A 27,940-nucleotide genomic window follows, 5' to 3' on the forward strand; every position below is an offset into this window, starting at 1 on the left:
TCAAACTCTGTCTGTGTCATCTTAAGATGTTAAAGATGAAAAGTTGTTAAAGAAAAACGTTTTGTCATAGGGCGTGGCCGTGGCAGGGCGGCCATTTTGTGCGTTTCGCCACCGAAAAAGGAAGTGGGTGTAACTTGAGTGTACGTTGTCCGATTACCTCAAAACTTTTCAGGATTCATAAGAGTCCAACCCTGAGGACAAATAAAGGCCGATAATTACTTAAAGTCATAGCGCCCCCTAATAGCAACAGGAAGTAGGCCTAAAAGTCAAGGTGCTATACTTTAACGAACTCCTCCTAGAGATTTCATCCGATGGACTTCAAACTTGGTCTGTACCATCCCAACACCTTAACGATGAAAAGTTATTAAAAAAAAAACTTTTCGTCAGACGGTGTGGGCTGGGCGTGGCGGCAAATTTGAGTGTTTAGAGATGAACAAAGAAGTTGTTGTAACTTGAGTGTACGTTGTCGTATCTGCCCGAAATTTCTCACAATTGACAAGGGTCCAGGCCTGAGGACACCTATAGGCCAAAATTGACTTTTGGTCATAGCGCCCCCCACTGGCATCAGGAAATCTGCCTTATATGACAAACATCATCCAATTTACATGAAACTCAGAATGTGTGGTCTACATGTGATACTGAGCCGCCCCTTATACTTTAACCACGCCCACTTACTCAGGCCCCGCCCCCATACATAACATTTGAACCGTTTAAGGTAGAATCTCGTGTGAGGTGTCATTGAACTCAGCAGACTTCATTCTTCATTGGTGATGGTTTTACCCGCCCCCCTAAGCTTTAGCCACGCCCCCTTTCATAACATTTGAACCGTTTAAGGTATACCCTTGTGTGAGGTGTCATTGAACTCAGCACAGACTTCCTTCTTCATCGGTGATGGTTTGACCCGCCCCCTAAGCTTAAGCCGCGCCCTCTTTCATAACATTTGAACCATTTAAGGTTGACCCATGTGTATGGTATCAATAAACTCAGCAGAGAGTTCCTTCTTCATTGGTGATGGTTTGGCCCACCCCCTATGCTTTAGCCACGCCCCCTTTTATAACTAATGACCCGTTTCATGTAGACCCTTGTGTGAGATATCATTGAACTCTGCACAGACTTCCTTTTTTATTGATGAAGGTTTGGTCCACCCCCTATGCTTCAGTCACCCCCCCTTTCATAAAACCTTACCCGTTTAAGGTAGAGTCTTATGTGAGGTATCATTGAACTCAGCACAGACTTCCTTTTTAATAGGTGATGGTTTGACCCGCCCCCTACGCTTTTGCCACGGCCCTTTTCACAGCTAATGAACCGTATGACGTAGAGTCTTGTGTGAACTATTGTTGAACTCGGCAGGGAGTTCCCTTTTCATTGTTGACGATTTGCAGCGTCTGAGTGCAGCGCAAAAGCACGGTCGCAAGGAGCGGCGTCCGCCGGTAACCCCGAAGCGCGCAGAGGCGCGAGGGCCCGTCCATTGCTGCTCGCAGCTTTAATTACAGTTTGAATTTCATCACGCCAGTTATACAACATCTAACTAAATGTCTTATAAAGATAACAACGGTGTCCGATTTCAAGTTAATGAATATTTGTGAAGACTAGGTGTTTCGTTAGCTGTGACTGTCCCTTCAATCCTAGCTGTGTGTAGCTACAAATCACGGATAGTTAGCTTCATTTTCGGCGTAATTTGAGTATATTTACAGTTTGAATTTCGTCACACCACTTATACAACATCTAACTAAATGTCTTATAAACAACTGTGTCCGATTTCAAGTTAATGAATATTTGTGAATTCCAGAGGAATTCTAAGAGGAGGCTAGCTAGCTCAATCCAGCCGCAGGCTCTATCACATCCAGCCGCAGGCGTGTATTTCACCAATCGTTTGTTTAAATAACTCAACACATTATAATTGCACACATTATAAGATTAACTGGAACCTGTGGTAAGAGATTGCTGGCGTAACAAGCTCGCTGACCGCGCTCTCACTCACACACACCTGGCATTAGGAAGAGGGGAACTGCAGGCCCTGGAGCTCTGTCAGAGCAGCAGCGTTTGGTAGTAGTCATTAGCCCACAAAGCGGTGACTTTGCGCGGGTATGAAGTGCCGTGGGTTGCCAGCCGTAACGGAGCTCAATCGAGCTCACAGCAGGCCGGGGTCTGTGAAGGAAGGCAGGCCAGGCGGCGAGGCAGCAACACAGCCAGCACCGCCGCTGAAGTCCGACACACAGTCGGACAAAATTTGCAATTAGACATACATTTTTGTAAAATGGCTCATATTTGAGCTTTACATAGTTGATTTCTCGCATAAAAAAGTTTCAGAAGTGAATTTTGTAATGGAATAGCAGAGATCTGCATGACCTAGATTCAGAAGACTACCTGATCTCAGGTCAGTTGTGTAGTCTATATAAATGTTGGGGCGTGACTGTTCTCTCAATACACCCACGGCTGTGACAAAGGTTCCGGATTTTGAGATGCTTACATAAGCAACTACCTTTGTTGAGATTCGCCCGTTTTCAGCGGCAGTTTCAAAATATGAGATTTTCATAGTAAAGGGTTGTCAATGGGATTTTGAGCTTATATGTATATCCTATTTACCCACCGAACTGTCGTTATTCAACTATGACAGGGTAAAATCGGTTTTGCATTCTATCACCCCTTTAAAGAGTTGTCTGGGGTCAGTTATTCCAATACAGCACAATAGATTTGCTGGTTAAAAGTAAGGTGGTATATGACTAATCCAAAATAGGTAAACCTTCGTGGTAGCTACCTTAAAGAAATTAACCCAAACACTTCATCATTCCAGTCTGAAGTTACGTATTGCAGCTTGACAATGCAAGTTTGTCAAGTCAAATATACTATATGGCTTTAATAGAAAAATAACTTATAACATAACTGCAAGAGCAAGTAATACAAATTAAGAACAGGTCTATAAAGCTGATGTAAGTTTATGTATTATGGTAAATGTTTAAATAGTGGCCTTTAATATTGTTTATTAAGACAGGATTTTTTACCCAATTGCACCTGTTCCCAGTTAAAGGGTAACTACAGTTTTTTTTTTTTCAACCTGTACCCTATTTTCCTGTGTTCTTATGTCTAAGTGACTGAACAACAATCTCTGACATTGGTCCAGTATTAAGCAAGATCACTGCAGTCGGCAGTGGCTAAACAAGCTACAATGTAAGTTAATAGGGCAATTGTGCAGCTTGTATTTACTAGGGATGCACCGAAATGAAAATTCTTGGCCAAAACCGGAAACCGAAAAAGAGGAAACCAAGACCGAAAACCGAAACACCGAAAGAAATTATGCCAATTATTAGTACCATTGCATTTATGGCTATGACTGTGTACTAACTTTACTAAAATCAAGGCACTGCAATTGTATAAATTAATATTAAAGTTTAATTAAAAAAATATCTAGCAGAAATATGGCTACAATCTGATAGTCACATACAGTATATAGTAGCCTAAGAACAAAATAGCTTACCTATTATTGTTGTTATTATTATTATTATTATTTGAGGCACTTTCTTGCAGGATTTCACTGAACATATCAGACAATGAGGGTGCATGCCCCTCATCTGGTGCAGAGAGATGAGTTTTTTTTTCTGCACTCTGATCTCCTCCTGCGCTGGGCGCTGCTCCGTGCGCGCTCCGTCTCCACGCGGGTTCTCCGCATCCATCGCGGCCTGGATCATTTCTCGTGCGCCCTGCTTTATTTCCGCATCCAAGTAATGCTCTTTATAACGCGGATCAAGTACAGTCGCGATGAAGTGCAGAGGATCCGAATAGATCTCACTGAAACGTGTGCTGACAGACTCTAAGAGTGTACTTTTCACTGTTTTCACTCCGTGGTCCGTCTCAACCTCTTTGCTTAGGAGACGCTTTGCCATATTGTTTCGGTGATAAAAAGTATTTTGGCCGAAAACCGAAAATGCCCTTTTGGGCCATTTTTGGCCGAAAATTTTCGGTGGCCGAATATTCGGTGCATCCCTAGTATTTACGTTCCCAAAAGTGCTTGTTTTGCCATAAAAAAATCCACAAAACTCTACACTATACACTTTATTTAAGTCAATAGAAACAAAATAAAACTATTAAAAGCCTTAAAAGCGAGCGACCTCAGAGCTTTTTCTGGTTAAACAGAAAGGTCTTAAAGAGCTTTTCAGACACTTAGAATAATAATCTGAGCCTTTCAGTTGCAAAATAAAGCACTTTTACTGGACCAAATTGTGGAAATGTAGTCTATGCTAAGTTTATCATGTAAGAGCTGTAAAAGGTAATTTCAACCTAATAATTTCATGGATAAGGTAGTTTGGATATGTGATTTATATACTAGGGCTGGATCCGAACATTTGAATAGTCGAATATTCGTTTGTTAAGTAGGTATTAGATTTTCAATTTTGGGATTTGAATATCAGTTTTTTTTTTTTTTAAAGCGCATGCAGGTGAAATTCAATACGTTTTGTCTGGACTAAGCTGCTATCTAAATGTCCGCTAGCTGCTGACCAATTCATGCAGCGCTATGTTGTCCATCTCAGCCAAGAACGGAGAAATGTTGAGTTACAAGTGAGCAATCTGATGTTTGTAGAGGTCTGTATGGTTATATTGTAACATTAGCAGCCTAGTGTCCTTTTTTAGGCGATTTGCTAAAGGTAAAGATAGTACAGCTATGCATAATGCCAATGCTTTAGTGAGGCACTGGCTTGCTGAGCATTCATTCACAAACACTCCGTCAGTCTTCATTCGTCAGACAGTTCAGCAAAGCAGGTCTTTCGATTTGTCTAGAAGGCCTGCGGCAAAAATTGAGACCGATTCAACTTTTGGAGAAAAGCAACCTGACGTCACCCTGCGGTGGACAATTATGTAACCGGCTATCAGACTTGTCCGTTTTACGTTGTGAAAGTCCCGTAATGTTACAGTTAACAGAGTTAACAGGAAACATCACTACCTCTATCGCTATAAACACTATAAAGGTAAAAAACAAAACACAAGCACTGAACTGCCCAGGAGTTTGTGTAACAACAGGTGACTATTTTCTCCAACAAGAAAGAACAGTCAACAGATTGATCTCTTTTCTTAATCTCTTTTTCCAGTGAAATGAAGCTGCCTTCAAATGCTGTTATATTATAAATATGTATCTTGTTCAGACATGCCTCTTGGAGCCATACCCTAAACCCAACAGGACAGCTCTATGAAATTAATGTGCAAATTATGGATGATTTTGACCATTTGCAGGCTACTTTAACATATCCTCCTACAGATTTAACCCAATCAACTTCAAAATTGGTCAGTAGAATCTAAAGACCTTGCCAAATCTAAATTTGCTAAACTTTTGCACTTTCCTCAAATTGTGTGGGTGTGACAATGTGGCAAATTACCATTTAACACTGTGAAACAGGTAATGGTTATTAACTTGTGTGCACATTGTCCAATCTGCTTGATTTGAATGTTACCAACACTTTAGTTGATCGCGCTGCCTCTGTCATCTTGTCTGCTTTCTGTGTCGGAGTGATTTGCTTGCAGCACCTGAGAAGCCCCGTGTTGAGGAGCAGAGAGTAGCAGTGCTTCGCCTTTCTGAGAATATAGTTCCCAGTTTATATACGGTTAGAAGATGTCTGTGTCTCATGTGACGTTGTTATTTGTACACGCTGTGACTATAACAAATCAAAACATGTAACTAGAAAAATGTTGCCGTTATTTTGTCACTTATTGGGAGCAATAGGCTAGTTGGAGCCGGTTACCTCCAGGATATGTGCTAACTAGGCAACAAGCACGGAGATGAGAAGGGTATGTATGGACTTATCTAACTCTGGGGGATACGGTGAATAAGCTAAAGTCCTTGGAGAGAGTGTGCTTATATTATTTTGCTATAATATTGTCATATTTTCATTATGTAATCAGTGGCATAAAATGGTCTTAAAATAACAATAATATTGTTTATCGCAAGAAATTTTGGGACAATATATTGCACAACAAAAAGGAGTTATCGTGACAGCCCTACTACCAAAGTTAATTACCTATGGGAGAACTTGTGTCCAAAGCAAACCCAGTCTCTCTCTATCAGCACCTAGAAGAAAGAGAGGAAGAGGTGGAAATATAAAGCAGGAAAGGAAGGGAAGGAAGGAAAGAAAGAAGGAGGGAATGGAGGAAGAAAGGAAAGAAGGAAGAAAGGAGGAAATGAAGGTAGGAAGGAAGGGTAGAGATTGTATTAATTTAAAATAGGAACAGTGCATATTGATGAACATTCATGTAAATATGCAAGCGTATAGCCACTTAACCTGTCTGAGTTGTGATTCACTCTTGCACCCGAGTCTTTAAGTTGAGTCATGAATCGCGAGTTTCTAGTATCCTTAACTCGGATCAGTTGAGTCCTACTACAATTCAATCTAAAATGATAACAGCGCCATGCACAAACCTCTTGCAACATTAGCTACTACTAGTCCTAGCCATCTTAGCTGCCAAAAGCTTTATAACTTACAATTTCATAGGCAACGACAACTCCATAAGTCAACTCAACAGTGTCAACAGTAAACAAAGAGACAGTCCGAGACAGGTTATAGGAACTTTCCGACCCGCAGACTCAGAGCCGGAAAAACTGCAAGCTCGTAGACCATGGGACTCACTCGAGAACTCATGAGTCCTCGATGACTCATGAGTTGTCGATGACTCATGAGTTGACGATGACTCATAAGTGTTGCCATTCCTTTAATCTTTTTCTTTGAACAGACAGTGCCATCTAGTGAGCTCAGAAAATAAAGACAGTGGTTTGTGAAGCTTCATTTGACCATCACTACTTTATAGGGCTTTCAATTAGCTCTGGCCCGCAGCACTATCTTCCAGTGGTGAGTAGGGCTGTGATGGTATAGTTTTTTTCTTACTGCGGTGAAAAAGCAACGTATCACCGCAGTATGGTGGTTAACCGCAACCCCCTTACGAGAGTAGTGTAAGTTAGAGCGAGAATGGCAGGGTGCCTTAAGTGAGTGATGTTAGTGTCCGTGTGGTCGTGCAAGGAGAGCGAGCGGTAACGGAGAGTAGCGTATGAGTGCCGCTGTGAGGAAAAGAGAGGAAAAAAAGTTGATGTAAAGTGAGTTAAAAGTGAACAATAAAACAACAAGCTGGAGCTTCTCAAGACACGGTGGCTTTATCTATTGTCAATACTGCCGTTAAAGTGAATGGCGTCACCCTAGGGGTGGGAGATATTGACAAAAATGAATATCTCGATATTTTTTTTCAATATCTCGATATCGATATTCAGACGATATTTTTGAAATCCTTCTAGAAGTTAAAAGAAGCCCTGTTCAGAGGCTATTTCGGTGGTTCTCTTGGGAAAATGTACAAGCAAGATGAAATCATAACAATAAACAAAGGGCTCTGTTCTGTAACATATTGCACACAACCATGTCCTTATTGGTAGCAGTCCTGGAGCTGGGACAAGGCCGGGTCAGACTAGGTTCTGATAGTCCTTCTACTTGGCTGTATAGTCCTTCTGACCAGGATTTATGCTGGGATCAGGAGTTGGATGTGATCTGACTGGCCCAGGTGAGGGAGAGGTGCAGTTCTGTGTGCTTTTTTGATGTTAGAGTATACATGGTCTAGTGTGTTCTTCCCTCTAGTAACATAATCTACATGCTGGGAGAAAGCTGGAGGGGAACAGACTTTAAGGACGCCTTGTAAAAGTCCCCTGTATCCCGTATCCAGGTGATCGCGCTGCAGTTTGTTCACTATGGTTAGCAGTGAGCCAAACTTGTGCTAACGTTAGCATCGGGGGCTATGTAGACAGCAGTGTGCTGTTTTCGTAGTAAATAAAATGGTCAGTATATTACCAATAGGGCTTCAGGTCAGGCGAGCCGTGCTGGGCAACAATCCTGCTGTTGGTACTCCATTCATTGTGCACAAAAATGCAGTCCTCCGCCTCTGGTCGTGCCGGAGTTATTTTCTCATTCTGCCGGTAGCTAGCTAGCTCTGCGTGCTAGCGCCGACAACAACCTGGAGGGCTCGGTCAGGCTATGTCCTCCGGGATGTTATGAGCCGCCTGGAAGGCTTTCGTAACGGCTGTGTTGTATCGTGGTCCTGTATTGATTAATTCAGTGTGGCTGTACGTACTTGTATAAATATACACCGACAGGAGAGCCGCTGCACAATCGCGCGCCGCCATCTTTGTTGACATGAGTGAACTTCATAACGCGCAAGGTAAGAACTAGTAGCAGTTTATTCTCGTGCGGGACGATCGTGATTTTGTACAAAAAATACAGTCAAACAAACCCCTACAGTATTAAAATCGCTACATATAATTGTTTAGAAGGTTATAGTGTGCGTTATTTGTTTTCTCTTTAACTTCCTTCAGCTCTTTTCATGTTTGGGGGGTCGGATTGTACAATTTTGCATATCATCCAGACAACAATTTGGATATTATCGTCTAAACCAGGGGTCGGCAACCTTTTTGATATGAAGTGCCCTTTTCAAAATTTCTTGTTTATTAGTGTGCCATGTTAATTTTTTTTATGACATCACATCAAAATGTAATATCCAGGGAATCTGTAATAATCAGGACCTTGTAATTATTATTATTATTGTATATTATTATTATGGAAACATGGTTTTAGTATGCAGTCCTGATTGGTGGAAAATGGGCTAACAAAAATATCACTGTCAAAGAGCCTGAAGCGAAAAGTTGTGGAAAAGCCCAGCTTTAATGATGAATGGACTGATAAGCAGGTCCTGTATGCCTCATTTTCAATGAAATGATGCTGTGGCAAAATAATAATAACACAACCAGCATCATTATCAAGAATGAAGAACACGAACATAACGATTGTGTCATTCACGTGCATATTAAGTAGCCACATGTATTTGTTTTGGTCTAATAATGCATCCATATTTACCGCTCCAGCGGAGAGGATGGTTTCTTCAGACAGCTTAAGTTTATAAGAATTTGTCCAAATTTCAAGATTCCCTGCAAACTAAGAAAAATAGACTACAAACCGACAGCTTTTCTTTTAGCTTGTTTTGTAAAAATTAGCTATTTGCAGAGTAGAGCTGTGTTTGCGTAAAACCGTGCGGTGGACAAGAGTGGACTGAGCAGACAGAGCAGATTGAAATATCGCTTTCTACATGTTGATGCCGGTCTACACAGGTGAGTGCATTGATAAGTATTGACTTTTAACTCACGAAGGTTTAATTGTAGCCTCCTCACAGTAACGAGACTAGCGTTAGTTCATCTGCCCCAGCGGCCGTTGGTAATCCTCTTTGTATTGTTCCCAGTCAGAGATATAAGTCAATCAAACTACCGTAAATAACAGGTTGCGCACAGGCGCCGATTTATGTTTTCCTCCGTGGGTGCTCACACACGCACACAGTTTATAAAAAAAAAAAGTAGTCAAAAATGTTTGCATTTCAGAACCTTAGGAAATGGACGGCGGCCGACACGAACACACACGCCGTAAAGTAAGCTCTCTTTCAACTCAGGACAGCGCCACTTCTCACAGATAGGATTGGAGATGAGAAGTTTAATCAGCTTCGTGGGAAATTATAAATCAATGCCACCGACATGACCAATCACACTATGACAGACGCTCCACTTAGCCCCACCTGCAATGTTTAATATTAAATTAATATAAAAATGAACTGGCAGTCTGGCACATGTGGGTGCTCCGGAGTTTGAGCACCCACGGTATCGGCACCTATGAGGTCGGCAACTGTGAACGTTGTAATTTGGCATTCGGATGAGAGAGTGCTTCAGCATTTCAACCATGATTTCAACACATCAATAACTCTCTTGCACACATATTGCCAGCGTGCCATTGGTTAAGGTCCCGCGTGCCCATGGTGGCACGCGTGCCTAAGGTTGCCAACCCCTGGTCTAAACTATATATCGCCCACCTCTACGTCACCCCCAAAAAAACATCGGCTTAAACCTTACAACATATGTTGCAGCCATAGACTATAAAAAGATTGCAGCACAGTGTTTCCATTTCAGCTCAATGTGAGAGTCTTTACTGAGTTTTGCTGTCATTTAGGGCCACACTGGTTTCTCTCCTCTCTGTTGATCCATTCCACAGAGAGTTCAGAAAGCTCTTTTGTCAATAAAGTAAAATATATACAATAGTTTGCCAACAATGCCGAGTGCAGCCCAGCCCGTCTAGAAGCTGAGCAGACAGAGAGCAGAGATGGTGACTCGGCAGTTCGCTAACTTGTTCCTCTCTCTACCAATATAAACCACTAGGCATTAGGCTGAAATTCAACCGTGCTGTTTTATCGGGATAAAGCTATAAACAGAAGGAAACTCTGCTAGCTGCTAGGCTAATGTGCAATGGTAAACAACACATCTTTTTTTTTTTTTTTTTTTTTTGCAGTAATGCGGTAACCGTCCCAGCCCTAGTGGTGAGTCTACAAAACATTTCTAACTTTACCAAAATCTGGCCAGAGCTAGACACTTTTATGAGAGGCATTAATCCTTCTATTACCACTCAATGTATTAACCAAACAAATGAAATACAACTAAACACAGAAAAACCACAAGAGTTGGTTCTGTCTTATGATGTCAGTATAATAAATAATAAGAGAAATTACTATAAATCCACCCCAAATGCTGGGCAGCTTCTCCCCAAACATTCCTGCATGGTGGACCAAACAAAAGGACCAAAGAAGTCTGAGTATGAAGAGACAAACAATGAACTGTTGAAACGTACATCCTAATAGATCTAACTGAAACAAAACAGCGGTTGTGTGTGAAATGAATACAATATGAAAATAACTAGAGCAATGTGTAAAATAAATGTGGACAAATGTAAACAAGCACCAAGGGACAAGTGGTGAGTCAAAGTATCGTGTTCCAGGTCTGCGATGCTTGATATGAAAACACTGACTTCCCAAAAACACTTTTCTTGAAAGGGACTACACAGTCACCTCTAGAGCCCGCTCTAGTCGACCTACTTGAATTTTTCTTTATAAAATCCTTTAAATTAGGTGGATTAGAGGATTGTATAGACCAAAATAGAGTCTGCATAGTGTATTCCGTCTTCCCAGCACAGCAGATCATATTTCAAGATTATTACATTAGATTACATGTCATTTAGCTGACGCTTTTATCCAAAGCAACTTACAATTCTTACATATCAGAGGTCACACACCTCTGGAGCAACTAGGGGTTAAGTGTCTGGCTCAGGGACACATTGGTTGATGTAGTTTATAAGATGTTACAGTGATTGTACGTTTTGGGCTAAGAGGTGGATCAAATCAGAAATACGAACTGATATGGTCTTAGAATAAGAAATTGTCAGTATTTTGTGTGTGTTACCATGAGTCCTTTGATGGTTCTGTAATATGGGTCCAACAGTATACTGGCTACAGAGCAGGCCTGGGCTGTCCTGTCCCAGCCATCTGAACAGTGAACCAATACACTGACACCTTCATCAGCAACTGCCTAAAGAGAGAGAGAGAGAGAGAGAGAGAGAGAGAGAGAGAGAGAGAGAGAGAGGGAGAGAGGGGTTAACAACAGCAGGTACCAAGCAGCTGTGTTGGTGTGGTTGCTGTGGGCATGCGTGCATCCGTCTGAGTGCCTGCCTGTGTATAGGTGTGTCTATCTGTGTACACACCCTGGCTATGAAGAGCCCGGCATCCAGTATGGCTTTGATATGTTTGAGCCAACCAGAGTTCTCCAGACCATACAGGAAGTCAGTCATGGACGGAGATCTCATCTCGCCTACTGCATGGAAGACAGAGAGAGAGAGAGAGAGAGAGAGAGAGACACACACACACACACACACACACACACACACACAGGTAAAATGGAAGAGATGCTATCACAATAAGTCTTTGTATTTACTGATAGCAACTCTGTGATAACTTCAATGTTTCCCTTTTTCCATCTCACGCTGCATCTTTGTATCATTTGCTCTAGACACACACACACACACACACACACACACACACACACACACACACAGACTCTTCTTACTGTCGATGATTTTCTGCTGGCTGCTCCTCATAACATGAATGTTTTCGATGCCAATGAACTGCAGTTTGATATTGGTGTAGTGGTCCTCGTTCTCGTAGCCTTTACCTGCTGCTCGATTTGCCATGGCGTTCAGCTGGACCAACACACACGCACGCGCACACACACACACACACACACACACACACACACACACACACACACACACACACACAGTATTTTATATGTGAATATTAGGTCATATACGTGGCTTATAGTATATATTATTTACTGTGGCTATACTTGGATGTGTGAGTAAGTAGCTGTTAGGAGGAGGATTGTTACCTTGGGCCTGGTGTCCACCACATAGATGTAGTCACTGCCAGGGTTGGCCTTCATCAGCATCTGCAGCATCATCTCATCCTCCTGACAGCGTCCACTGAAGCCAGACAGTGGCTGACTACACCGGCACACTGCTGCCTATATGACAATCAAACAGCATTATCATTATCCCAATTCAAATTTTATTAGTACAGATCTTTTCAAGATTATTTCCCCTTGCATCAGTAGAAAGGTCAAAAGTAAAAAAAATCACTTATTTCCAGCATATGATTTAGATTATGTAGATAATACCATTGTCTACTCAATTCTTACTTAAAGGGTAAGTTAACAGTCCAATCTTCCAAAACTTATATTCACACTGACCAGTGTGTCCTGGTGGAAGTAGGACAGAGCAGGAAATCGTCCTCGACTCCTGAACCTTGAGCTGCCCACAATGATAGCGGGTGTGGCCATCTTTGGAACAAACAGCTCTGATGGGTATGTATCGCACACCTGGGAGAGGGCACAGATATATTTTAACATTATTTGTTTCGTAGTAGTAGTATACATTCCCTGAATGGTACCTCTGCTGCTTTGTGTCCCCCCCCATTCAATTACTACAATTACCATCATTTGACAGACTTCTGAGGATCTTTATGCATTATAGCAGTGGTGCCAGCAGGATTCCATTTCATAGTACGCACAAGAACTGCCCGCCCACTGAAGCGTTTTACTGCGCCAGAAATCAGCTGTTCTTACAATATTTAATGTGTATGAGAGTGTGCTCCTATCGTACTTTTATTATATCATTATGACCAGATCATGAAAATATGTGTTTTGTAAGAGAGAGAGAGCCTGTACGGATATGAATAGCCTGATTTCTCTGTGTGCCATGTAACCATCATATCACAAATAGGATCAAAAATGGGATAAGCCTCATAACCACAATATTCATGTCCATGTTAACACACATGATTCAAACACCATGGTAGCTCCGTCCGTGGGTTCAGCGACATTCAGCGTCCAGCACCAGTTTATCTACGGATCGAGTCATAAAAATGAACATTCTGATTAACAGTGGAAGGGTTGTTGGTGAAATGACGTATAATTAATGAAAAAAGAATTACTGTGAAAAGGGTAGAGAGCAGAACAGAGCTGCTGTCGGCTGCTGCTCCTGTGCGCATTTACGCATTGTTATCATTAGATATGTTGCATGTCTCACAGAAAAAAAGTTATCACGTCTACCGGCTCCACTGCATTGTAGTACTGTGGTGTAATAAGATAAGATAAACCATTATTATTCCTGTTGGGAGATTCAGATTCAGGTGTCAAAGCATCAGCTGCAGTGAGAATGATTATTCATTGTTTAACAACAGCTGGCTTTATGAACTGGCTCATAAGAAATGGGAGGAGAGAGAGGAGATGACATGCAGCAAAGGGCCACGGGTGGGATTTGAGTTGGTTATTGAGGTTATATGATAACATGACATTTTATTAAAATTATTACCAAAACAGGCTTTTTAAGATTATGCCTTTTACCTAATTTTAGCTCAAATAAATTGATTATGTTGAACATAAAGTAATTTAAGTTGTATTGTTTGTATTCAAAGAAGTATTGAAGGAGGTTAACCAACACATTTATACATCTGTTGTAAAGTGTCCCCTTAGGTGATCCAGACAGGATGGACCAGTGACAATGTCTTGAGAATGGTCAGAAGACTGAAACGTGTGGGAGCATTTTCACTTGCTTCTTAACCTACACTTTTATCCCTTGTCAAAATAGAGTAGTATTAATGCTAAATGTTTTATCTGGATTGTGTGATTTGCTGGTCCTTTGAATTGATAGATTTGAATGTGAAATGTAACATTTACAATCAGTAAAGACAAAAGCAGTGCAAATATAAATGGAATTTAATATAAAACTATACAACAGTACACATTCTCACATCAGTTACATAAACACTAGTCTCGCTTTGCCAGACCCAAAATAGGCTCAGAAGGAACTTGTTTTGGTGGAACGTGTATGTTTAAAAGTAGTTTTAGTCGTGCAATGGAAAACTCATATTGGACAGATAGTCTAGCTAGCTGTCTGGATTTACCCTGCAGAGATCTGAGGAGCAGTTAACCATAGTCCTCAGAAATCCACCAGAGGTTAGAACGCCAACACAAAGGAAGCCCAAGGCAACGGATATCTAGCCTAAACGAGTGAAATCCGGCGGATTTTCCGTCGGCAACAGAGCAATCCTGGAAGTGGAACGTCAAGGATATAGACTACATAAAAACAGACTGGGCACAGTCTGTTTTACCACTTGTACAGACAAGTGGTAACAGCTATGCCCAACACGAGCCCAGGGAGTCCATAAGCCTGTAGGTGGGGAAGGGCATAAAGGGTGGGATTGTAGCAAAGTTGGAAATAGTGTTATAGCTAGAGATGTTATCTAATCAACAACCATAATGAACATAAAAACACAATTTAGATAACAATAAAATATTCTAAACGAAACAACATTTAAGCTACAAACAAATGTAGCCATAACACTGTTGATAATTTTCTGGCCTAGTCTATCTTCGCCGGATTGGCACCAGCCTCCACATTAAAACATTCAGAACTGCACTTCTTTGTAGGGAGTGGGAAAAGAAAGGGGAGAAATCCTTTCCACCGCAGTCCACCCCAGCTAACATCTAGCACCCTGAGGTGGCTTCCCACTGTCTCTGCAGCTCTCTGGGCAACACGCTGTCACCAATGACCCACACTGTGGGAGGAAAATAAACAAGTGTAATAAATGCTTCACTTAATGAAAACTATAAAGTTAACTATAAAGGATGGCTCAGTTTTTATATTGACAATATTGTTATGCTGTACTTACAATTTATGCTGTGTGTAGCAGGTGTGGTGAAGGTATCACAGGTGACCATGACCTGGACAACAACCAATGAACCAATTACAATCTTGTAACAGTTAAAAAAAGTGGCTTTGTTTTCCACAGCCATATTAAAGATCATAATCTTGCACAGCGCTGTCGATAGCAGTAACGTAACACAAAGCTTCAGTCCCCTGCGGACTTCTATCAGTGTTTAAACCATAAATATGCCCACTGTTTGCAATGGTGGTGTGGGGAATTATAATCTAAAGATTATTATCATTATTATCTCAGTGCGGATGCGTCAATTTGCTTCAAATGGTTTGTTAAACATGTATTAAGTACAGTGTTTCCCACAGAATTAGATTTTATTTGTGGTGGTAGCTGACCGGTGGAGGGGACCTTTAATTAGCCGCTGCAGCAGCTGATTCTGGAGTGCCCAGACTCATCGTCGCAAATGAGAGTTGCTACAACCTAATAAAAGGTCCATCCAGTCCGTCTTCAGATTGCCGACCACTCCTCCCAATGGTGGGGAGGAGAGACCGCAGGTGCCCTAGCTAGTACTCTGTATTTAGCTAATTCTTGTTTTAGTTTTTAAACATTATTAGTAGTAGCTAGTATTATAATCTCAATAACCGATCATATTTTAAGTTTTGTTGTATAATTTCGGGTTAACTTACCTCAAGTAACAAGCTGGGGTGACTGGGAACAACTTGTCTGCTGGAGCGAGGAAAAAAACCACAGGTGTAGCAACGCTAGCAAGGCCTGGAGAACTCTGAATCACTAGGAATTTACTCTTTTTCTATTGCTTTATTACCTATAATAAGCTGAGATGATGAGGCTTCAGCTAAGCACAACCCTATTTTGACATAATTCTAGTAGTTTTGGAAATATATCCAGTAGAGCTGGGCGATATGGAAGTCAGATATCACAATATTTTTGACCAAAATACATCAACTATTGATGCTTAAAACAAAATATTTTTTACAATGACATTTTAGATAAATAATCATCAATAATCAATCAAGCTATATACTTTAAATGCATGCACAAAAATAGTGGGATGTTAAAACAACTCTGCAATAATTCAAATGATATTCCCTCAAAATGTTTCACAACAGATTTTCTTAGAAAATTTAGTTAATATGTGCTTGTTATCAATTTAGACAACGTAATTGTATATAATGATATCTCGATATATGATTTCATCACAATATGATTCCATTGAAAGTCAATAAATTATCATATTGACTTATTGCCCAGCCCTAATATCCAGACATATACATACATACATACATATATATATATTTTTGCACATGCAGAGTTGCATAACATAAAAGAGGTCTGTGCTCTCTGAGTGTCCTTCTAGTCTGCTTTTCTTTTCCTTGGGAAATACTGTCGCCACGGCAAAATGTTACCAGTGGAAACACTGCCGTGCCTATACATTTTGAAATACTCAATGGGGAAGTGCCAACATTTGACTGACCAATGATGTAACTTCATCATTCACTCAGTCAGGGACAGACTTTCGCATTTATAGAGCTGGCCCCACACTGCTGCGGCCCAATTAAAAGTTAAATGTAAATGGACTGTATTTATATATCACTTTTCTAGTTTTAACGACAACTCCAGTGTTTCCTCTAGAATTTTTTTCAGCAGGGGCGGGGGGTGAATTGGCGGTCAGTGTTAGCTAATGTTAGCTGCCGACCGTTACCTTGAAACCATCCAGCAAATAGACCGTAGGGTGAGGCAACTCAGGGTTCAGTGTCTTGCCCAAGGACACTTCAACATGAGACTGCAGAGCTGGGGATCAAACCCCCAACCTTCTGATTGGCAGGGCTTTACTCTACCACTGAGCCACAGCCGTTAGAGAAGGAAGCTGCTAATAAGCAGTCAGTGCTGAAAGGAGGCGAGTAGTAACTTATCTATGACCTGTAAATGGCCTGAATACAAGGAAATATTCACTGTACTTAAAGGGTAACTACTGTTTTTTTCAACCTGGACCCTATTTTCCTATGTGTTTGTGTCTGATAGGAACAACAATCTTTGAAATTGTTCCAGTATTACAGTGAGGAAAATAAGTATTTGAACACCCTGCTATTTTGCAAGTTCATGGAGGGGTCTGAAATTGTCAGCGTAGGTGCATGTCCACTTTGAGAGACATAATCTAAAAAAAAAAAAATCCAGAAATCACAATGTATGATTTTTTAACTATTTATTTGTATGATACAGCTGCAAATAAGTATTTGAACACCTGAGAAAATCAATGTTAATATTTGGTACAGTAGCCTTTGTTTGCAAGTACAGAGGTCAAACGTTTCCTGTAGTTTTTCACCAGGTTTGCACACACTGCAGGAGGGATTTTGGCCCACTCCTCCACACAGATCTTCTCTAGATCAGTCAGGTTTCTGGGCTGTCGCTGAGAAACAAGGAGTTTGAGTCTCGCAATACATGGCCCCGGTCATCCTCTCCTTAATACTGTGCAGTCGCCCTGTCCCATGTGCAGAAAAACACCCCCAAAGCATGATGCTACCACCCCCATGCTTCACAGTAGGGATGGTGTTCTTGGGATGGTACTCATCATTCTTCTTCTTCCTCCAAACACGGTTAGTGGAATTATGACCAGAAAGTTCTATTTTGGTCTCATCTGACCACATGACTTTCTCCCATGACTCCTGTGGATCATCCAAATGGTCATTGGCAAACTTAAGACGGGCCTTGACATGTGCTGGTTTAAGCAGGGGAACCTTCCGTGCCATGCATGATTTCAAACCATGACGTCTTAGTGTATTACCAACAGTAACCTTGGAAACGGTGGTCCCAGCTCTTTTCAGGTCATTGACCAGCTCCTCCCGTGTAGTTCTGGGCTGATTTCTCACCTTTCTTAGGATCATTGAGACCCCACGAGGTGAGATCTTGCATGGAGCCCCAGTCCGAGGGAGATAGACAGTCATGTTTAGCTTCTTCCATTTTCTAATGATTGCTCCAACAGTGGACCTTTTTTCACCAAGCTGCTTGGCAATTTTCCCGTAGCCCTTTCCAGCCTTGTGGAGGTGTACAATTTTGTCTCTAGTGTCTTTGGACAGCTCTTTGGTCTTGGCCATATTAGTAGTTGGATTCTTACTGATTGTATGGGGTGGACAGGTGTCTTTATACAGCTAACAACCTCAAACAGGTGCATCTACTTTAGGATAATAAATGGAGTGGAGGTGGACATTTTAAAGGCAGACTAACAGGTCTTTGAGGGTCAGAATTCTAGCTGATAGACAGGTGTTCAAATACTTATTTGCAGCTGTATCATACAAATAAAAATAGTTAAAAAATCATATATTGTGATTTCTGGATTTTTCTTTTAGATTATGTCTCTCACAGTGGACATGCACCTACGATGACAATTTCAGACCCCTCCATGATTTCCAAGTGGGAGAACTTGCAAAATAGCAGGGTGTTCAAATACTTATTTTCCTCACTGTAAGTGTGAACGCAGTAATAGGCAGCCACAGACAAATATGTAACCCTATGAGGCAAATGTGCATCGTCAATTTGGTCCACTAAAAGTGCTGTTTTTTGCCACTGAAAGGCTCAGATTATTATTCTGACAACATTATGAAAAGGTTCCCTACAGAGACAGGCCTTTTTAAAACCTCTTTAAGACCTTTCTGTTTAACCAGAAACAGCTCTGAGGTCGCTAGTGCTAAACCCAACAGACTCCATTTAAAAAAAAACAATACTTTGTGTAGCCGGTTGGCTCGGTTGGTGGAGCGGGCGCACGTGCAGAGGTTTGTTCCTCGACGCAGAGGTTCCAGGGTTCGGGTCCGACCTGTGACGGTTTTCCTGCATGTCTTCCCCCCTCTCTCTCCCCTTTCATGTCTCAGCTTTCCTATCCAATAAAGGCAGAAATGCCCAAAAAATAAAAAGAATTTAAAATAATTAAAAAATAATAATACTTTTAGCGTGTATAGACCCAGCATATTTTCACAAGTAAATCGGTAAACTATGTGTTTATTTCAACCAAAACTAGAGTTGTGATGGTTGGAAAAGTGGAAAGACGACCCAAAATGACTTTTCATAGCTTTATTTTGTTTCTGTCGACTTTGAATTAAGTGTATTTTACGATGCTAAAATTACTGTTTATTTACATGGAGTCTGGTGGCTTTAGTGAATGCAATTTGGTGGATGTTTTTACGTTTAAAAAAAAAGGCTCTTAAAAGGAGAATTCCGGCCAATTTTTACGTTAATCTTGATCGCTATAGCTACGCTAGTACTTTCGACAGAAAAAAACCCGACCCGAATCAGTGCAGGTAACACGGAGAAGCTGCAGCTACGTACTACAAGCACCCCCTGAGCTAAAACGGCACAGCTCGGAGTTTTAGAGTGCCTTTGTGCCTCTTAACAGACACAAAATGCAATTAAAGCTGCGAACAGCGATGGACGGGCCCTCGCACCTCTGCGCGTGTCGAGGTTACCGGCGGACGCCGCTCCTTGCGACCGTGCATTTGCGCGGCACTCAGACGCCGCAAATCGTCAACAATGAAAAGGGAACTCCCCGCAGAGTTTGACGATACCTCACACAAGACTCTACGTCATACTGTTCATTAGCTGTGAAAAGGGGCGTGGCTAAAGCATAGGGGGCGGGTCAAACCGTCACCAATTAAAAAGGAAGTCTCGGCTGAGTTCATTGATACCTCACACAAGGGTCTATCTTAAACAGTTCAAATTGTATGAAAGGGGGCGTGGCTTAAGCATAGGGGCGGGTCAAACCATGACCAATGAAGAAGGAAGTCTTTGCTGAGTTCATTGATACCTCACACAAGGGTCTATCTTAAACAGTTAACATTTTATGAAAGGGGGCGTGGCTTAAGCATAGGGGCGGGTCAAACCATGACCAATTAAAAACGAAGTCTCGACTGAGTTCAATGACACCTCACACAAGACTCTACCTTAAACGGTTCAAATGTTATGAAAGGGGGCGTGGCCTGAGTAAGTGGGCGTGGTTAAAGTAATGTGTTACGTTAACATACCGGACACCTACCGTATTCAGCGTATTGTTCTGTGTGCTATTGTGTAGTTGAATAACTCTTGTATTTATAATTTAAATAAATGCGACTTACAGTCCGGTGCGACTTATATGTTTTTTTTCTCTTCATGACGCATTTTTTGACTGATGCGACTTATACTCCGGAACGACTTATAGTCCGAAAAATACGGTACATACATTTTCACCAGACTTGATGCGACCGCCAAATTTTTGAATATATTAAGCCCCTCAAAAAGCCAATTCATTTGACGGGAAAATAATAATTATTCCTTCAGTTTCAATAGGGCCTTCGCCGCTGTCGGCGCTCGGGCCCTAATAATTCCTTCAGTTTCAATAGGGCCTTCGCCGCTGTCGGCGCTCGGGCCCTAATTAATATGTCTGTGCCACATGAACAGGGCCCTTACGTGTCAACAAGATGCGTTTTCAACTCAGACATAATTTAAATTCACCTACCCTGGTCCCTGTCTCGATCCTGCCGGTAGCTAGCTGGGATGATTATCACAGATGTCTGGCTAAATACACTCTCCAGATGGCAGCTAGCAGCTAACGGCTAACAGCTATCTGGCTGTACACACTCACCGGAGGGCAGCAAGCAGCTAACAGCTACTACCGCACTACTGTTTTTTTTAGGGGGGGAATACACTTCAAGACGTGACATGACCTATCCTCTGGAGGACATAGCCACACCACTGCCGCTCCGTTGAGTGTTATTGGGATGATTATCACAGAAGCCTGTCTGAATACACTCACTAAACGGCAGCTAGCAGCTAACGGCTATCAGCTATCAGCTATCAGGGCAAGCTAGCTACCGGCAGGATCGAGACAGGGACCAGGGTCAGGGCTTTTTTCTCTAGGAGGCGCAACCAGAAATTTTAGGGGCACACACCGTAAATCAACATGCTAAACAAATATTCATATTTCTACTAATTTCCACTGTATTACTAATAAATACTTTGATAATAGATGCAGAAATTACAATGTGCTGTTTCAAATTCAGTGTCACTTTTGAAGATGCAACATAGAAGGCACCATTGCTGTCATGACAGTAAACAAAATATTTAAAAAATATACCAACTCTAGTCTACAACTACAATGAATTCACCTTAAATTAAACATGCATTGTTTAGGCTACTACCCTTAGGGTTGGGTACCTTTCGCAACTGAACCAATTCATATAAAAATTATAACGGTACATTTTTTTGGTACTTTCCCTCTGTAATTACAAAACAATTATTTCAGTTGCAAAAATAATTCCAAACCTATTTATTCTATGTAGTTAGAACATTGTTATTTTATTAGAATATGTTACACTCTAAAGAAATTAAACAAAAATAAAACCCCTCCCTCTCTCCTTCCAAACCCATCCCTACAACCTATTCAATTGAATAATTATTCATTTCTTAATCACTGTAACTTTTTGTTGTATTTTCATCATGACCGTTTTTAATTGCTCTTTAATGTTTCATGTAAAGCTCTTTGAGTTGCCTTGTTGCTGAAAGCTGCTGTAGAAATAAAGTTGCCTTGCCTTACAACCTCAGCCAGTCAGTCAGTCACCAGGGCACAGTTGCACACTGTTGAGCCTGCTGCTTGTCTCAGAGGAAGTGTAACGTCAACAGCACCGTGACTGTTTTTAATATCATATAGCAGCAAACGCTGTCTGCGTGAAGTTTTTAAAAACTGTAACCATACTTGAAACCACTTTATCGGCATCACTCACTGTGACTTCAACAAAACAGCCGACGTAGTTTGCGCCGATCGCACCTCTGCGTGTGTGTGCGTTTGTGTCGGAGCACCGCTCTCTGTCAATTTTCAGAGAGGACAGATAAGCTTGCGCTTACGCGCTCAGGTACCTACGTTTTGACATTTAACGTGTAAAAAAAGGGGGCAAATTTACTGGTCGCACATGTGCGACTGGATGTAAAATTCAGTCGCACACTCTCAAATTTTGGTCGCAAAATGCAACCATTTGGTCGCAGTCTGGAGCCCTGACCAAGGTAGGTGAATTTAAACAATGTCTTAGTTGAAAACGCATCTTGTTGACAGGTAAGGGCCCTGTTCATGTGGCACAGATATATTAATTGCATTTTTTGTCTGTTAAGAGGCACAAAGGCACTCTAAAACTTGCCCCGAGCACTGCAGTTTTAGCTCAGGGGACGCTTGTAGTACGTAGCTGCAGCTTCTCCGTGTTACCTGCACTGATTCGGGTCGGGGTTTTTTCTATTGAAAGTACTCGCGTAGCTATAGTGATCAAGATTAACGTAAAAATTGGCCAGTATTCTCCTTTAACTCTTTGAGAAAAAGGTCGACCTCCTTTGAAATCTTTCCATAATGTTGTCAGACACTTCTGAGTCTGTCAGTGGCAAAACAAGCACTTTTGTTTGACTTGTTTGACAATTGCCCTATTAACTTACATTGTAGCTTGTTTCAACGCTGCTGACTGCAGCGATTGTTGCTTAATACTGGACCAATGTCAAATTGTTCTTGTTGCCATCAGTCACTTAGACACAAAAAACATAGGAAAATAGGGTCCAGTTTGAAAAAAAACTAAGTTACCCTTTAACAAAAGAACCATAGAGCATATTAGAGTAATAGCTTTAGTAGAGGTACAATTCACTTCAACTCCTTCCTGTTTCATGAGAGAAATATCATTTATCATTATTTAGCAGTAAAGTTACCCCTTATCTTAACCCTTAAAAATACAAACTCCCCAACTGACTAGTTGTCTTATTCCTCTTGAAAAATACCTGACACTTTGTTTCTACACCTTATGCACAAGTCACATTAGACTGACCCTGTATTCGCTGTTGGCTGCTGTAGCAACCCACAAGTTATTAGGAACTCCCATCCTCTTGTAGTCGGCCATGAGGTCTATGAAGTTCCAGGACTCTTCTCTCTCCATTTTGTTCACATTGGGATTAAAGGACAGGCAGTACAGCTCACTGTACTTTTCTGAGAGAGAAGAATATTTTTAAAATCAGTATCTTACGTGCTCTTAACATAAAAGCAATACAATACCACACCTGTTCCTGACACCCTGCCAGACAAGTGTTTGTACGCATGAAAACACTCTAACACACATTTAACAACTAACATTAATGAACACACACACACACACACACACACACACACACACACACACACACACACACACACACACACACACACACACACACACACACACACACACACACACACACACACACACACACACACACACACACACACACACACACACACACACACACACACACACACACACACCTGGCCGTGACAATCTGACCAATGAGGTGTGGACGTCCAAACAGTCTCTCTCCTGTGGAATGAGGATCTGGAAGACACGGAAGTCCTTACAACGCAGGATCAGCTGACTTCCTGCAGGGATGGTGGGTGGCCTCTCCACACTGCTCACCATGCTGTGCAACACCTAAACACACACATCTGTCCTATTATCCACTGTGGACATTGTTTACAGATCATTTGTGAAGAACTAAAGAGGCTTTTAATGGTGTGTACAGAAGTTAGTGATATCAGCACCATAAAAAAAGCATCAACTCGAGTCACATTACAGTATTGTGTAATATGTCTTGTAGGGATGGGCATTCAATTACATTTTCTTAGTCGATCATCGGGAGAATTAACGATCGACTATCGATTAATCATTAATATTTTTATATTAAATTATATTTAACTTTTTATAAGTTAAAAATGCAATGAAAATACAAAAATACAGCGTGTTTTTCCTCGAGGAGATCTTAATTACAAGAACAACTTGTGGCAGTTAAACTGGAGGTTATAGATATATGCGCTGCGGTGCTCTAAAGCAGCAGAACTTGCAGCTGCGAGACGGCGTTCTTAAACAGGATTTGTTCCGAAATAATAAATAAAAAGAATCATGTTAAATAATAACCAAAAACATAATACTAGATCTGACAGGTTTTGTCAAACTATAACTCAAAACTATCCAAGGCACGGACAAAGCCTAATAAAAAATAACCAGTAGGCTAACTCAGATACAACTTCTGCACCAGTCTACTGATGTGTGTTGAGAAAGATAAGCATGTTGACATGATCTGGGTTCAGACGCGACCACTACCTGGTGAACGTCAGTCCAGCCGCCGAAAACACCCGCGTTGCCGGGATGCACAGGTCGCCTACCTCCGCGCTAACTTGGCCAGCCCGGGGAACCTTATTCCGTTCTTCGTAGTGAGTTTCTACCAGTCTGGTGATGGTACGTCGTGACGTAATGTGATATGCTGGTACCATTATCCATGTCAATGAACTTGCAGGTCCCTTGGTTAATTTTCTCTGCTCATTGTGCATCGCAGCTCCTCCGTGCTAACACCCAGTTTATGCTAGGTTGAGACAGAGAGCAGGATGCACCGCGGCCGCCACCGACATAACCAGGCTCGGATGCACTTTGTTTAGTGGTAGGCTACATCATTTGAGTTGTGACCGTGTTGTACTTATACACGGCATCTCAGTGTTTGCAGTGAACTAAGTCGTTTAAAAAAAAAAAAAAAATCTAAATGGTCCCACGCCACACTTCACCGTGTCCTCTTCATGATTACTTTTGAAATCAAAATGGAAACTCGCAGCCAGGTAACTGAGTATGGAGTCAAATATTGCCCCCGGGTGGTAAAATGTTTAATTGCTGCCATACTGTGAAATTAATTTCATTGCTTCAAGACTCACACTACGCAACGCAACCAGCATTAGTTTAATCGATAACAAATTAACGTGATCGACGAAATTCTTAATAATCAATTATCGATCGTTGAGTTATCATGCCCATCCCTAATGTCTTGTATTAATACTAATAGTATTAATTACTAATTGAGGAAGGAATGTCAACATCAGTTTATGGGGAAGCTCATGGGCTTTTCTCACAGAAGACTTCTTTAACACAGGCTAATTGGAATATGTCTTCTTTGTTCCTGCTAATCCAGTAGACACAGTCTGTGCCTGTCTGGTGAAAAATGACACCCCCAGATGCCTGTTTTATCTAGTCAGGTCCAGAGGGACAGGGCAGTGTCCTCCACCACCACATCCTGCAGGAGATTTGAAATGGGAAAAGGCAGCATCTTTCCTTCCTGAGATTGGAAACTCAGCACTCGCACAATCCGTTATCACAAACAGAGATGAGGTAATACCAACTCTCAAAAATTGGCCAGCTTCTTAGTGCCCTGTCATGATGGCCAGTGGCACGGGCAGGATTCTATTTCATAATACACACAAAAAACGCCCGCCGAAGCAGCCAAAATCAGCCCTTCTTATAATATTTAATGTGTATGAGAGTGTGCTCCTATCATATTATAATGGTCAAATCATGAGAATATTTTACTGAAGCGTTTTATAAGACAGAGAGAGATGGAGGCACTCAAGAGCACACAGCTGTACAAGCCTGTACAGAGATATGAATAAACTGATTTCTCTGTGTGCCATGTAAACATCATATCCCGAATATGATCAAAAACGGGATAAGCCTCATAAACGCAATATTCATGTCAATGTGGTAGCTCCGTCCGTGGGTTCAACGATACTCAGCGTCCACCAACCAGTTTATCTATGGATCGAGTCATAAAAATGAATATTCTGATTAATAGTGGAAGGGTTGTTGGTGAAATAACGTATAATTAATGAGAAAAGTATTACTATGAACAGAGCAGAGAGCAGAACAGACCTGCTGTCGGGTGTTGCTACATTTACTCATTGTTATAATTAGATACATTGCATGTCTCACAGAAAAAAAATTACGCACAGTGCGTACAGGATTACGGCTGCCGGCACCACTGATTATGGCAACTCTACACTTAATAAAACAGAAGATGAGGTACTCCTCTTTTTGTACTGGATTTACTAAATGTATTTAGGCTGTTTTTTTTCAAGGATGATGGTGATGCAGCACCCTGCTTACCCATGTCTCCTTGCGTGACTCAGGGTTGTTCTCTACAAAGATGGTGTGCGTGGCAGAAAGGTAGAGAGTCCCAATGCTGGCCTTTCTCTGTCCTGACGACCGGTCCAGGAGGCGCACATTTTCCACCTACCCGAGGCACACACACAGAATAGTAGAGATGGAAAAATACACAGATCAAACTAGTAACAACAGCTCACAGTAACCTTTGGCATGACTCAACAGATTACAATGTTCACTGAGCTCAAAGGTCATTTAGTAAGCGCTGGCACATAAAAAGAATAAGAACTAGTAATGAGGATTTGTTACTGCAGTACTCCTATCATTACATACTTTGCTTGCCCTCTTAACTTATTTATATCCTTTATAAACATTGCCAGACCATAGTGATGTGGTAAAGAGGAGGATGGGGTCCAGAGGCATGTGTGCCTGTGGCAGATTGGCAGACAGGAAGAAAATGGTGGTTACCAGCACAATGCTACATCAGAATATCATATACCAGTATTACTGTAATGTCATTTTATTTAGACAGTGACAGTTTACATTTAAACATTAACCTTGTATAAACAACAAACAAGGCCCTGGATATACACATAAATAGTACATTATTCATAATCCATAACTAATATAAATATTGAAAACAAAATACGTTGTTGGCAACAAGATCACATGAGCATCATGACAACCACATGAGCCAGTGTGTTTAAAGCTACGTCAGGGATGGATCCATTATCTTATCGGACACATCGTGTTAGCTTCGCGGGATTTTATGTTTGATGGTGGGTAACGGTAACTTTTTTGTTTGGCAGAAAATAAACTGAGCTATACCGTCTCTGATACAAAGGGGTTTTAGGAACACGGCGCCATAAAATGTCACGTTACTGCTAGCATGATATCCGATTTCAGTGTGATCAAACAGCGTCTTGCCGTAGACTAGTCCCATAATAGACAGACGTCAGGTTTGAGATGCCTCGCAGTTATTTATCAATATTGTGCCATGCAACGGAGGCAGAGAGAGATAAGATGGAGCGATAACCTAGCGTGTCATTGAAGAAATAGCTAAAAGAATGGGCACATCAGCAGAAGAGAAACAAAGACGAAGAACGTGCGAGGTTATGTCACTGGTGTTGAAATGCCGAGTGCTGTTACCTTGGGAGTCCGGAGGTGCTCCATCACTGACAACCAAAATGGTGGAGATAAAGAAAGAGTGGCCCGATGTGTTTTGTGGTTTTTGCCGTCAGCAGTTAGCTAGCTAAATTCCCTGATTTACGTCAACAATTGAGCTGTATTCTCCGCGGCTGCTGTACCCGCACTGCCCTGGAATATTTCCCATGATTCCCGTCACCCTGTAGGCCTATCCCGGCTTTGTTCTGTTCAACTGGGACAAAAAAGGATTCTATACCACCACTGCCCGTCGTTAACGGTACCCAAGCTCCCGTTGTCTCTCTCCGTTAGATAGTGACGCTGGTAACAGCTGCTGCGTTACAGCGTTCTACACACACCACTGTCACTTTAAGGACGATACAATGCACGGCATCCGGTTAGTCCTCTCAAAATAAAACCCAGTATTTTCATATTCGGGGAAAGACGTGGTGTAGTCTACGCGATACGCAGGTAGGCAGTATACCCACAAAGAAAGCTCCAGGATTTACATACCCACTTAAAAATGTAAACGTAACAACATACTTTCTATTATAATTTTGATGTATTTTGAATTGTTATCTATGTTTTATTTCTTCGCATAGGCTAAATAAAGGTATTCCCACCGTAAATTGGTGCATAAAAGTGTGTCAGAATGTAGGAAATAAAGTCTTTGACGCTCAAATTTTCCCTGGGGGAGAACACCCAGACCACGCACTATAGTTTTAATAAATAAATATGCCTATTAA

General features: G+C 41.5%; 1 protein-coding gene across 5 annotated transcripts in view; it reads right to left on the minus strand.

The window, feature by feature from the left end:
• mtmr7b (myotubularin related protein 7b) overlaps positions 1 to 27,601 on the minus strand; it is a 42,848-nt gene extending 15,247 nt beyond the window's left edge. For 3 of the 5 annotated variants that reach the window (XM_028603621.1, XM_028603613.1, XM_028603647.1), the window contains exons 1-10: positions 27,201 to 27,600; positions 26,055 to 26,180; positions 23,402 to 23,564; positions 22,932 to 23,089; positions 12,626 to 12,754; positions 12,266 to 12,400; positions 11,945 to 12,077; positions 11,583 to 11,692; positions 11,285 to 11,410; positions 6,006 to 6,055 (exon numbers count right to left, since the gene is read on the minus strand). In XM_028603621.1, coding sequence (XP_028459422.1) covers positions 6,006 to 6,055; positions 11,285 to 11,410; positions 11,583 to 11,692; positions 11,945 to 12,077; positions 12,266 to 12,400; positions 12,626 to 12,754; positions 22,932 to 23,089; positions 23,402 to 23,564; positions 26,055 to 26,180; positions 27,201 to 27,224 — 1,154 coding nt within the window. In that variant the 5' untranslated portion in view covers positions 27,225 to 27,600. Of the gene's footprint in view, positions 1 to 6,005; positions 6,056 to 11,284; positions 11,411 to 11,582; positions 11,693 to 11,944; positions 12,078 to 12,265; positions 12,401 to 12,625; positions 12,755 to 22,931; positions 23,090 to 23,401; positions 23,565 to 24,233; positions 24,457 to 26,054; positions 26,181 to 27,200 lie in introns of those variants that run through there. The other 2 variants (XM_028603630.1, XM_028603639.1) reach the window with 2 other exon arrangements.
• Positions 27,602 to 27,940: the final 339 nt, after the last annotated feature.

This window comes from Perca flavescens, chromosome 2 (assembly GCF_004354835.1).
Source record: "Perca flavescens isolate YP-PL-M2 chromosome 2, PFLA_1.0, whole genome shotgun sequence".
Classification (NCBI taxonomy): Eukaryota; Metazoa; Chordata; class Actinopteri; order Perciformes; family Percidae; genus Perca; species Perca flavescens.